Genomic DNA, 14,379 nt, shown 5'->3' on the forward strand with positions numbered 1-14,379 from the left:
CGAGCAGTTTTCTTTTTGTTATTTTCATTATTTTCAGTCAGAATTTTGGAATCTTTGTCTTCAAAATTGTTTACAAAATAATAATAATAATAATATAATAATAAATAATAATTATAAATAAAAATAGTAATAATAATAATTTTAAATAATAATAATATTTACAGAGCTATCTCAAAGGCAGATTCAACTGGAACTGAAAACCTATTCTGCAACAATCGAACATCCATATGTGGTGTGAAAAAAAATTATTATTATTATTATTATTATACATTTATTATTATGTGACCATAATAACCATAATAACAATTAATTAATATAATACTGTTGTAAATCCCTTGAACTACCATCACCGATGTTATTACTTCAATTATCTCTATCTTTCCAACACCAGTGGTGTAGCTTCCAACGATCGTCAAGAGTTCATTCATCCGTAGGTTCCGATTTCCGATAGATGAACACAACTCAATCGCAAACTTTTTTGAGTGCTAATTAGAAAACCAACAGTAACAAAACAATAAACTAATCCAAATAATTAAATGAATCACATCTACGACTTCGCATCAAACCTGACTTTTCTTCGCTAGGAACCCCACAATAGACCAAAGCTGCCCTTGATCCTTTTGAGTCGAGTTCTCCTCTCAGATAAGATCTATCGAGTTCTTCTAATGATGACATTCTTCATTGTAGGAAGTTTTAAATCTATCAAAAATCTCACTTCTGACACCAATGTTGTAAATGCATTGATCTCGTAACTAACTACCAACATGTTTTAATTTTCACAACTCCAGATAGAGTGAAGTTTAATTGCAGTGAAGTTGATGCGGACTGTTTCACACACCACGACGACAGCTGCATTTGCCGTGGGTTTCTTCTTCCTCTTCTTGTTCTTGTTCTTGTTCTTCTTGTTCTTGTTCTTCTTGTTCTTGTTCTTGTTCTTGTTCTTGTTCTTCATCTTCTTCTTCTTCTTCTTCTTCTTGTTTTTCTTATTCTTCTTGTTCTTCTTCTTGTTCTTGTTCTTTTTATTATAATCATTAGTAGTAGTAGAAGAAGTAATAGTGGTAGCAACAGATAGCAGGCAGAAGCAGTAGTAGTGGCAGGAGTAGCGGCATGAGTAGCAGCTGAAGAAGCTCTAGAATCAGCAGCAGCAGTAGTAATGGTAGTAGTGGTTGTAGCGATATTATCACTTTTATCATTATCGTCATCGTCGTAATGTTATCATTATCATTAATATTATATTATCAATGAATTAATATTAATGCTATCTTATTGAATTATATGATAATTACGTTTTAATCAAAGTTAATAAAATAATTGCAATCAAATAATTTTTTCTTCAGTGGACACAGAACCGCTGGACAAAGAGCACTTAGTTAACCGGAAGTTCAAGATACTTCCGGCAAACACTTCCGGAATAATAACCATTAAACGCCGAAACTTTTTAAACAAAGTCACTCCCCATCCGGATAGTCAAGAAGAAGGAAAAGATGAGACAGATGACGACGACGATACGGATGATTTTTATGGTGATTATGGTGATGATAATTATACAATTGATCCCACAGTTACTTTGAAAGTTTCATGCGCGATCTGTCATGAGTTTAACTTTTTACATATCTCTATAAATTGTTATCTGAATTTTGTAATGCTATCTCTTTTAATTGATTTACAAGCATGAATTTATTATTTAAATAATATAAAGGAGTAATTTTTGATGTGTATATTTCTATCATTATTTAATAATTTGTTTGTTTGATTGATGTATGTGTGTATTGTGTTTGTGCAGATGAGTGTGTTTGTATGCGTTGCATGTGTATGTGTATATGCCCTTATGAGGTGATATGATATAATCAAAAAAAAGAAACTTCTAACAAACCCGTAACTAATCGTTCTTTTAACATTCAATCCGGCTATAATACCGACGCTAACTATACAACACCACATCCCTATTTCCACACTTTTAAACCATAGCAATCAAAATAATGGCGCGTTGGATTGCTATTGAAGATGATGTTAAATCACTAATTAATTCGATTGCTAGCGGCCAGGTGAGGAGTGCAATTTTTCAAATTTTTAAAAATTAGAGGATTAATTTATTAGTTTATTAGGCATTTTTTTTATATTAGTTATTGCTAAAGGCCAAAGGGGGAATTTTTAAATTTAAAAATTAATAAAAATAAGTTTATATTTATTTATTTTATATAAATTATTAATATATAATATATAATTACAATTATAATTCAATTCAATAATGAGTTTATTCAACAAAAAATCACAATTATAATTATATATATATGTGTGTATGTAAAGTAAACTATATACTAGATAATATACATATCCATACATTTTATTTTTGTGATAATATTATATTAAGATACTCACTATCCTTTATTAATTATTTTATTAATAAAATATATTATATTGTATATTATTTATTTATTTTTTTATATTTAATTTAAAATTTAAATAATAATCAGTTTTTACTAATCAACACTACAGGTTAATACTGAAAATTTTGATCTCTGCCTTAACTTTGCACTTTCCAATTTCAAATTTCACAAATTTCTAGAGACAGATGAGAGTAAAGTTGAAAGGTCACTGGATGGGTAAGGTATTATTTTTATTTTTACTAGTAGTAGTAGCAGCAGTAGCAGTAGTAACTGCAGTGGCTGCAGTAGTAGTAGTTGTTATATTAATATTAGTGTTTTTTATTCTTAGTGACTAGCAGAAGCAGTGGTAGTAACAGCAGCAGAAGCTGCGGTGTAGCTAGTTGTATTGGTGGCCAAAGTAGTAGCAGCACCAGCAGTGTAGCTAGCTGTATTGATGGCCATAGTAATAGCAATAGCAACTGCAGTGGTATTAATATCAGCATTAGTACAATTTATAGTAGTAGTAGTTGTAGTAGTAGTAGTGGTGATTACACCTGCAGTAATATTATAATGAAATATTTTATTTAAAATATTCAGAATTTATAAAAAGTTTGTCATCCACGGTTTGACGACGAAGGCTGATTATTTCAAAAAAGTCACAGCTAGATATTTATCCATGCCCTTGTACGATGGCAAAGAAAAGGTTTTTTATGATAATAATAATAACGATAATAATAATGATAATAATAAATGTTTATTGTTGTTATTCAATTATTCTCTTAACTTCTAAACCTGACCTGACTATACATCAAGCTATCTCCTATATATTTTTCAAAAAAGAATGATATCATATTGACTCTACCATCGTCACTATCATCATTATTATATTATTATTATTATTATTGTTGTTGCGGTTATTATTATAGTTATTATTTTTATTATTATTCCATAATTATTTTCCATAATTATTTTACATAATTATTTTCCATAATTATTTTCCATAATTATTTTCCATAATTTTAAAAGTCTGCAGCACAGTACAGCATTCTCAGTGTGCTCCTCTTGTTAGCATCCAGTCCGACGAGCGTCTACGCTCTGTTCATTCCCAACGCGATACAAAAACAAAAACGTCCGTCTATTATTATTTATGTTGTTTATTATAATACTAATTATGATTATTATTATTTATTTATTTATTCTTTTTATTGTTAATTTTTTATTGTAGTTGTTGTTTAAGTTCATTCCTGTAGATCAACTGAAACGTTATTCTTTTATGTTCATTCATGTATGTTCATTCATTCTTTCATTCGTTCATTCGGTAATTAATTAATTAATTCGTTAATTTCCAGTGGAGTTAAAAAAATTTGACTGGAAAAAATATTTACTGGATGATGATGATGACTATTTCATTCCAAGATATGCTGACAGTGATTTTGTTAGTTTGTTTGTTCTTTTGTTTGTTTGTTCGTTTGTTTGTTGATTTGTTTGTTTGTTGATTTGTTTGTTTGTATGTATATATGTATGTGTGTGTGTGTGGTTGTATGTATATTGAATGTATGCAGTATTATGAAATTTTTGAAATCTGTATGTTTCTCATCGTATATGTGTGTGTGTGTGTGTGCGCGCGCGCGCGTGTGTGTGTCTGGTGTGTGTGTGTGCGCGTGCGCGTTCATATATTCATTTATTTATTAATTTATTTCAGACAGATGATGACGATGACGACGACGTCAATGATGCTCAAAGTTCAGCAAATTTGATTGAAAATGATATCAAGGATATCAAGGATGATGATAATGATATCAAGGATGATGATAATGATATCAAGGATGATGATAATGATATCAAGGATGATGATAATGATATCAAGGATGATGATAATGATATCAAGGATGATGATAATGATATCAAGGATGATGATGATGATAATGGTAACGATGATGACGATGATGGTGACCTATATAGCGATCAGTCCAAAAGAATAAAAACAGTTTCAAAGTCTAAGAGTGAATCTGAATTTAAGGGCGACGTTTTCAAATTTTGCAAAATATGGCTCGAAAAAAATGTCACTCACCCGTACTGGAAGTCTGGCAGGGACGATGTTTGGCGTAATTACATCGCCAAATACGGCACTCCCGACTCAAAAGTACTAAAGAATCGTTCTAGATTTTTCTCCATTTGGTATTTTTTTTCTGTATTCCTTTGTATCCTGGTGTGTGTAACTTGTTTGTTTGTATTCTGTGATATTTTTGGTTTTACCTATACATACACACCCACATACAAACAAACATACACACCAACCAACATACAAACAAACAAACATACATACATACACATACATACATATATACATACATACATGCATACATACATACATATATACATACATACAGACATACATACATACACACAAACATACATACATATACATACAAACATGCAAACAAACATACATACGCATACATACATACAAACATACAGGAATGCTTACATACAAGAAGAATCATCATTGGTAAGTCATACAATGAAGCAGTACCTGCTATCCGAATACCAAGTTATCAGAGAGACATTATGGTAGGTTGTGATAATGATTGCAACGGTAATGATGATGATGATAATAATAATAATAATAATAATAATAGGATGCTTAGCGGAAATAGCCAGCAGTTGTTTGTCTTCAAATGGAATGGTTGCAGATTCAAACGTAACAGTGACGTCATAATCGCCCATCTTGCCGAGGTTTTGATGATGACGATGATAATCATGACGATGAAGAAGATGGTGATGGTGAAGATGATGATGGTGATGATGACATAGATTCATTTTTAACCCAATTCTAGAAATCTCTACACAAAATCCTCAACGATCTGTCTACATACGGTTCGATGATCGTCCATTTGAGAGCATACTGCGACGCCATATTCACAAATCGTCTGGACCCCAATCACACTAATCCATTGGACTCCAGTTACACTAATAGATCTGACGCCATCTTCATTAATCAGTCGGATCTAGCTGTTTCTAATTGCAACCAAAACACAACAGGCAATAATATAAACAACAAAACTGATTTTAAATTGTCTATGGTGTCGATGAAAGAGCGGAATTTGTATTCTTTGGTGCCCGCGACACAGACGCATCAAGCTCTTGCTGAAGTTACTGCCAAGTGGTTGAGGGGATTTCAATCAGTCCTGGTGGTTCTTGAGAAGGAAACATTAATGCAAGGTTTATTTGTTCGTTCGTTTGTTTGTTCGTTCGTTTGTTCGTTCGTTCGTTTGTTTGTTTGTTCGTTTGTTTGTTTGTTTGTTCGTTTGTTTGTTTGTTCGTTTGTTTGTTCGTTCATTCATTCATTCATTCACTCATTCAATCATTTATTCAATCACTTATTCATTCACTCATTCAATCACTCATTCAATCACTTATTCAATCACTCATTCATTCACTTATTCATTTATTCATTCATTCATTCATTCATTCACAATGATCGACAGAGGGAACCACAACATTAGTGAATGTAGCTTTCAGGTTGATGAAGCACCTGAAGCAAATCTCCATCATCTATCACTTCTTATTCGAGGGCGTCGTCAAGAAATTGATATCATCATCATCGTCGTCGTCGTTATCATCATCATTATCATTACTCTCATCATCGTCATCATCACTAGGTACACCATCGTCATCATCATCATCATCGTCGTCTTTATTGGATTCAAGTTCTGGGGCGTCATTTATCTCATTAACGGCATCGTTATATAGCGGAGCTTATCTCATGTCGTCATCATCATCATCAACGTCATCATCATCATTACCTCTACCATCATCATCATTACCTGTATCATCATCGTCATCATCACCGCCACCATTACGTCACTTATCATCATCGCCACGTGACTCAACGTCGTCGCCTTCATCATCATCATCATCAAAACCTCCTTCATCATCATCATCAAAACCTCCTTCATCATCATCATCAAAACCACCACCACTGTCATCATCATCGTCGTCGTCATCATCATCATCTTCGAAGTTAGTCACTCATCTGCTTAATGTTGTCTATTCAAAGCTGTTAGAATTGGACCAGTTAGGCTGCTGTGAAGATGCTAGTTCCATTATTATTATTATTATTATTATTATTATTATTATTATTATTATCATTATTATAATTGTTATTATTATTGTTATTGTTATTTATCATTTTTGTTGTTATTGTTACAATTCCACACGCAGATGAATCTAGTTATAGATTTTTGGCTTGCCATAAGCCGGCCGACCATAGATATAATAGACGTTTGGTTCAATAAGGGCGTACTCTATGATATCTATGGCGAGTTTTTCATCCGAAAGTTTGTTTTGGTTTTTTGGTTTTTTCTGAAGTTTTTAATCTTTCTAATTATCGTCACCATCCTCATCACTATTATCGTGATCATCATCTTAAAGGTCATCATCATCTTAAAGGTCATCATCATCATCACCTTAAAGGTCATCATCATCATCACCTTAAAGGTCATCATCATCATCACCTTAAAGGTCATCATCACCTTAGTGGTTTATATCATCTTTACGGTCACTATCACAATCATCATCACCATCATCGTCATCATCATCACCACTATCACCATAATCATCATAATCATCACCACCTCCATCATCATAGTCATCATCACCACCACCATCATCATCATCTTTCCCAGAGGTCCCAAATGGAGTGCGATGGATGAAACGTTTTGGGATGAATGTTTAATTCTTGATGATGATGACGACGATGACGCTGATGATGATAACGATGATGATGAGGGAAGTCATGGTAATAGTAGCAATCCTCTTCATCATCACCATCATGTGAGTGTGAGTGTTATTTCAGCCTAAATTCTTACCACATATTATAATATTAATATTATTGTTATTATTATCATTATTATTATTATTATTATTAGTAGTAGTAGTAATAGTAGTAGTAGTAGTAGTAGTAGTAGTAGTAGTAGTAGCGGCAGAAATAGTAATTGTAGTAGTTGTAGTAATTCGCAGTTAGTGCAAATTTCGTGACACTATCTATAGGATGAAAAGACCATCATAAAATGAATATTTGTAATAATAATAACAATGATAATAATTACAACCATAATAATAATAATTACAGTCATAATAATATAATTATCATTAACTTTTCTCCGCCCCCTTCCCGCCAAAAAACCTCTAAATACAGCCAAGACAACGTGGAAAAAAGAATTTCTTGCATCCGGTCTCGAAGGAAATTCTGACTATTGGAAAATCTATCAAATTGCTCGAGACGTGCAACTGTCTACTGAACAACAACAACAACAATAATAATAATAACAATAATAATGATGATGATGGTGATGGTGATGGTGATAGAAATAATGATAAGAACGATGACAGAACAAAAACGTCAGCAATGACGTCATCATCGTCGTCATCATCATCATCATCAAAAACAGCAGCAATGAAATCGTTCTACCAACTATATTGCGAATGCATACGAACGCATCGTCGTCATGGTGGTGATGATGATGATGATGTTGTCGGTAACTTTGGCGATGATAATGATGATGATGGTGATGATGGTAGTGATGGCAGACGCATCGAAACAGCAACTAAAGATGATGATGTTGATGATGTCGACAAGTTTTTAAAAAAGTATCTACTGTGATATTTATCATACATATGAACTGATGATGGTGGTGATGATGTTGAAGATAATAATTGTAGAGATGGTATTGTTGTTGTTGTTGTTGTTGATGATGATGATGATGATGATGATACGCATAAAAACACACACCCACACACATACACACACGCGTTAGCAACCCAAATTTTTCATTTAATAATTAGATTGCTGCAGTTAGGTGATAAGTCAACTCGACAACAACATCAACAACAACATCAGCAACAACAACCACAACATCATCAACAACCACAACATCAACAACAACATCAACTTTTCAAAACAAACTTCCTACACCGACGTCAGCAAAGACATTTAAGTTATCAACGAGAGCAAAGAACAAAGAGACAGCAGCTCATACAAGAGCCGCAAATACATTGGCGACACCAACTGCAGCAACAACAGCTGCTACTGCAACAGCTTCAGCCTCAACAACATCAACAACAACATCAGAAACAACAACAACAACAAACATATGATTCGTCATTCAAATTTGCCGCCAAAAGTTATTTACTCGATTGTGACGATTTCTTAAGAAAGATTGTAATGAACTCATTTCAATTTTCTGACGATGAAGATGACGTTAATGATGACGCTAAAAAAAACAACAACATCAACAACAACATCAACAACATCGACAACATCAACAACAACAACAAATTAGACATAGGCAACATAGAAATCAAACTAAACAAAACGATATACCAGCTTATAGAGCATAGATATAAAAGCGTCTCCAACAAACTCATACTAACGCTCAAGCACAATTTCAAGCTCGACTCACACTTCAAAGCGATCAGGGTCTGTTTGTGATGACGATTATGATGTCATAATTGTCATTATTATTATTATTATTATTATTATTATTATTATTATTATTATGATTTTTATTATTCAGAATTGTTATTTGATGGAGTCTGGTAGGGTTATGTTCGACTTCTGTTCGTCATTATTTGATAAGGTTAATTGGTTGGTTGGCTGGTTGCTCGATTGATAGAATGATTGAATGAATGATAGAATGAATGAATCACTAAATGAATGATTGATTGAATGAGTGTGATTGATTGATTGATCAAATGAACAAATATTGATTTAGTTTTTTATTTGCTGATGAAGTTGTCTGTGAAAAAAAAACGAAAAAATGAATGGATGATTGATTGATTGATTGATTGATTGATCAGATGGAAAGAAAGGACAATGAACTCAAAGAGATAGGCCACATTGAGTTTTTGTTGCACGAAGCTTTATACAGCGACGCTAGTACCGATTCTCATGTATCTAGGTTGGTTGGTGGATTGATTGGTTGGCTGGCTGGCTGGTTGGTTGATTGGTTGTTTGATTGGTTGATTGCTTGAATAATTAGTTGATTAGTTGATTGATTTACGGATTGATTGATTGATTGATTGATTGATTGATTGATTGATTGATTGATTGATTGATTGATTGATTGATTGATTGATATAAATCTCTATAATTGATATAACCAATTAATTAATTAATTAACTAATTGTTCTGTTGATTCTTTATGTCCCAAACAGATGGACCGTTAGTAGAGTTGCCAACAAAACTAACAACAACAACAACTGCGACCACAACAACTACGACAACAACAACAACAGCGATGACGACGACGACGATTACAGTTCGATAAAATATTTCGAGACCATGCACTTGAAGTACAGCCTGCCCTGGCCCTGCTGCCTCATCATCAATTCCGATGACGTCACAGCTTATAATAGAATTTTTCAATTTATTATGCAGATCAAGTGGGCCCTCTACTCGCTACAGAAGTTGAGATTTGGCGGTTGGTGAGGATGATGATGATGAGGATGTTGAAGTGATGATGATGATGAGGATGTTGAAGTGATGATGATGATGTTGATGTGATGACGATGTTGAAATGATGGTGACGATGATGTTGAAATGATGGTGATTATGACGGTGTTGGAGTGATGATGACGATGTTGAAGTGATGATTATGATGTTGAAGGGATGATGATGATGATATTTAGATGAGTATAATTCTCAACTTCAGATTTACCTAAAAACTTTGAAAACATCTCGACGTCATCGTTAAACCACGTGACTTCCGCCTCCGACAGAAACGCAACAACAGCCACTACATCAGCCACAACAACAACAACATCATCACCATCCCACTCTATGTTCATATTCAAGATGAGGCTCCTACATTTTGCCAGCAATATTCATGATTACATTATGACAAGGGTTTGTTGATGTGATGATGTTGTATTTGTTGTTGTTGTCGTCGCTGTTGTTGTTGTCGTCGCTGTTGTTGTTGTTGTTGTTGTTGTTGTTGTTGTTGTTGTTGTTGTTGTTGTTGTTGTTGTTGTTGTTGTTGTTGTTGTTGTTGTAGACGACGTCGATGATGAACGTGATTATGACCATCCAATCAAATTCGTTCTTCGACTTATTTTTTTTTTTCATTCTTACAACCAATCAAATTCATTCTTCAATTCCCTTTTTTTTATATAGCCAATCAAATTCATTCTTCATTCAGTTGCCATCATCCAATCAAAACTATCCTTCAGTTATCGTCAGCCAATGACATTCGATTTTTGATTTTCAACATCCAATTAGATTCTACATTTAGTTGGTTTGGAATTTCAATGTCATTTCGACCAATCAAACGATTTCAATCATTTCATATCTTGCCATAGGCAGTACGTTAAGACGCTATTGGAAAGGTAGTAGAGATGATCATGATTTAATGATTCATTCATTCGCTCATTCATTCATTCATTCATTCATTCATTCATTCATTCATTCGTTCGTTCGTTCATTCGTTCATTCATTCATTCATTCATTCATTCATTCATTCATTCATTTTTATATTTATTTAGTTACTGATTTATTAAGCTTTATAATATGAATTAAATAACAAATTTGTATACCATAAAAAAACTAAATGTAAAATCACTCAATCAATTAATCAATTATTCATCAAATTTAACCATCATTTAGTCATTCAACCAACCAATCAACCAACTTATCAACCAATCAACCAACTTATCAACCAATCAACCAACTTATCAACCAGTCAACCGATCAATCAGCTAATCATTCAATCAACCAACCAATCAACCAACTTGTCAACCAATAAACCTACCAATTAACCAACCAACCAATCAACCAACTTGTCAACCACCAACCAACCAATCAACCAACTAATCGTTCTTAGGTGCATGCTGCACAAAAAAGTCGAATTCATCAAGGAGATGATTATGAAGATTTTAAAAATCGCTATAAGATTCTCACAAATCTGGAACTCCGTCATTCATATTAATAATAATAATAATAATAATAACAATAATAATAATAATAGTAATGATATTCTTGATAATAGTAGTGGTAGTAAGTTTGCTGCGAAAAATATGCATAGAGATAGCAGTGATGATGATATAAAAGTGGATGATACGTCTCAAGGCGTTAAGTATGTAGAGTAAGTTGATTGATTGATTGGTTGATTGATTGGTTGTTTGGGTGGTTGGCTGTCGGCTGATTGATTGATTGATTAGTTGATTGATTGATTGATTGATTGATTGATTGATTGATTGATTGATTGATTGATTGATTGATTGATTGATTGATTGATTGATTGATTGATTGATTGATTGATTGATTGATTGATTGATTGATTGATCGATTGATTGATCTCTACTAGTTCTAATATAAAAAGATAATTTTTTCGTGAAAAGTTTTTCAGAAGTGGAGAGTCTGGAGTGCGAATTCGCCAGATGCGTCCAGTTTCTGTCCTCAATGATTAACAAAGTCGTCACCAGGGGTTCTTTCCCTCACCGTGAGTCATGATAATGATTTGGATGATGACGATGATGATGATGATGATGGTGATAATATCGATAGTAGTTGAACTTTTAATGATGATGATGACGTAGATAAAAGTTATAATGATGATGATGATAATGATGATGATGATGATGGTGGTAACGAATGTCCTGATGATGATGATAATAATGATGATGATGATGATGACAATTATTATGATGATGATCATTTTTAAATAATAATAATAATAATAATAATTTTCTCAACAGTGGAGTCCCTGGCTTTTACCCTATCGACTTGCGTTGACTTGCAGCATAACAGAGGACAACAACAACAATAATAAAAATAATTATAATAATTATTATTATTTTTATTATTATTTATTATTATTATTGTTGTTGTTTATTATTGTTATTATTATTACTATGATTATTATGAGGATTTTGATGGCAATAATTCCGAATTTATCTGATGAGTGTCGCATATTTTTGTCGTTTCGAACTATCTATTGTTAATGTTATTATTATTATTATATTTATATCATTATTATTATATTATTATTATTATATTATTATTATTAACAGTTAAAAATAAATAATAATAAACATCCTGCTCGGAGCGTTCAAACTTTCAAGAAATGCTTTCCCTACAATTTTTGTATTTCGGGTATTTTTTTGTTATTGCTATTATTATTATTTCTGTTGCTATTATTATTATTATTATTATTATTCGGTTTTTAGCGTCATCTGTCTGTTCCTCGCTGACATTTTTCCCCCAAAAAGAAACTCGTTCGTTGGTTTGTTCGTCGGTTGGTTCGTTCACAAGTTTCGTAGTCTAGGCTTTATCTTTGATTCTAGCATGTCTCTTCTTCTCAGATTAACAGTGTTGCTAGAAGTTCTTACCTTCATCTACGTAGAATAAAAAAACTTTTGCCTTTTCTTGACGATCCTACTCTTCTCCTTCTTGTTACTTCGTTAGTCGTCTTCATGTTCTCACTTCTTCTTAACTCGTGTTGAACACTCTTTTTTCTAAATCTGCATTTGCTTTTAATGGCCATTTTCTCTGGAACTCTCTACCTCCTTCTCTGACTACTTCTCCATCACTTACGAAGCTCAGAGCGGATCTCAAGACCCATCTGTTTGCAAAATTCACTGAGGAGCGCTGTTGAACATCGCGGAAATAGTGTTTTACAAACTGATTGATTGATGATTGGTTGGTTAATTGATTGATTGTTCGTACTTTGGTTCGTTCATTGATGATAAATTATAAATCGAGAAAGAGAGGAAGAAAGAAAAAGTGAGAGATGAAAACGAAAGAGTGAAAGATATGAAAGATGATGTGTGAGAGAGATGGGACAGAGAGAGAGTGTTTTGTATTTGGTTGTATTAATATAACTACTTGTTATTTTAGTATAATAATAATATTATTATTATTATCTTTATAATATTAACACAAAAATCGATGGAAAAACGTCACGTTGTTCATATGAATACCCACACACACATACGTATATGCACACTATGATATTGATTTTTCATTGAGAATATATACAAATGAGTGTGTGTGTGTGTGTTTGTATGTGTGTTTGTGTGTGTGTGTGTCCCGCCTTTCATTTTGCAAACGTACTGTTATAGAATACTGATATCATAATTTCTCTGGTTATTTTTGTTGCTGTTATTGTTGCTTATTATTATTATTGTGACTTGTTGTTGTTGTTGTTGTTGTTCATATTTATGACGTTATATTCATGATGACGTTTATATTGTCGCCATTGTTGTTATTATTGTCGTTTTTTTGGCTTATCGGCTGTCCATATTGTATGTCTATTGTTTTGATGATGCTGGTTTGCCAACATTTTTTTGGTTTATGCTGTTCTGCTTATAGTTTCTTTGTTTATGTTTGTATTTCTATATCTATGGTGACGGTTTTACTGTTTAAGTTTCTGTTGTTGCTTTAAGTAGTGAATGGGTTTTTCTAAGCTTTTTTTAGCCTTTGTTTATATTTATGTTTGTCTGTGTTTGTTCATGTCTATGTTTGTTTGTTCATGCTTTTGTTTGCTTGTTCATGTTTATGCTTGTTTGTTTCTGTTTATTTTTTTCATGTTTTTGTTTGTTTGTTTATGTTTGCTTGCTCATGTATGTTTGTTTTCTTATGTATGTTTGTTTATGTTTCTTTGTTTATGTTTATGGTTCTTTGTTTATGTTTATATTTCTTTGTTTATGTTTATGATTCTTTGCGATTAGGCAGTCCGACAGATGAATGGCGTCCATGCTCGGGCCTCGTTTAATTGCCATTAAGTCATTTTAGCTCCTCTTGTTGCTATTATTATTACTGTTTATTATTATTATTACTGTTTATTATTATTATTACTGTTTATTATTATTATTATTTATTATTATTATTGTTTATTATTATTATTATTGTTTATTATTATTATTATTGTTTATTATTGTTGTTTATTAATATTATTGTTTATTATTAATATTGTTTATTATTATTATTATTATTGTTTTACTCATCGTCATG

At 32.4% G+C, this 14,379-nt stretch overlaps 2 protein-coding genes across 2 annotated transcripts; one reads left to right on the forward strand and one right to left on the reverse strand.

The window, feature by feature from the left end:
- Positions 1 to 519: 519 nt before the first annotated feature.
- On the reverse strand, positions 520 to 1,202 carry HELRODRAFT_173627 (hypothetical protein; the record flags this gene model as incomplete). The annotated part of the gene is made up of 4 exons (XM_009020239.1): positions 520 to 649; positions 716 to 717; positions 839 to 1,129; positions 1,185 to 1,202. 4 exons carry the CDS (start codon positions 1,200 to 1,202, stop codon positions 520 to 522), a joined length of 441 nt encoding a protein of 146 aa, XP_009018487.1.
- Positions 1,203 to 1,979: 777 nt separating this feature from the next.
- HELRODRAFT_192002 (hypothetical protein) lies at positions 1,980 to 12,428 on the forward strand (the record flags this gene model as incomplete). The annotated part of the gene is made up of 19 exons (XM_009020240.1): positions 1,980 to 2,045; positions 2,497 to 2,603; positions 2,964 to 3,069; positions 3,393 to 3,495; positions 4,355 to 4,544; positions 4,845 to 4,937; positions 5,006 to 5,102; positions 5,204 to 5,588; positions 5,855 to 5,946; positions 6,591 to 6,706; positions 7,055 to 7,202; positions 8,353 to 8,847; positions 8,945 to 8,976; positions 9,585 to 9,850; positions 10,082 to 10,275; positions 10,648 to 10,754; positions 11,249 to 11,509; positions 11,766 to 11,866; positions 12,123 to 12,428. 19 exons carry the CDS (start codon positions 1,980 to 1,982, stop codon positions 12,191 to 12,193), a joined length of 3,030 nt encoding a protein of 1,009 aa, XP_009018488.1. The 3' UTR covers positions 12,194 to 12,428.
- Positions 12,429 to 14,379: the final 1,951 nt, after the last annotated feature.

Source organism: Helobdella robusta, assembly GCF_000326865.2.
Source record: "Helobdella robusta unplaced genomic scaffold HELROscaffold_27, whole genome shotgun sequence".
In the NCBI taxonomy this organism is placed as follows: Eukaryota; Metazoa; Annelida; class Clitellata; order Rhynchobdellida; family Glossiphoniidae; genus Helobdella; species Helobdella robusta.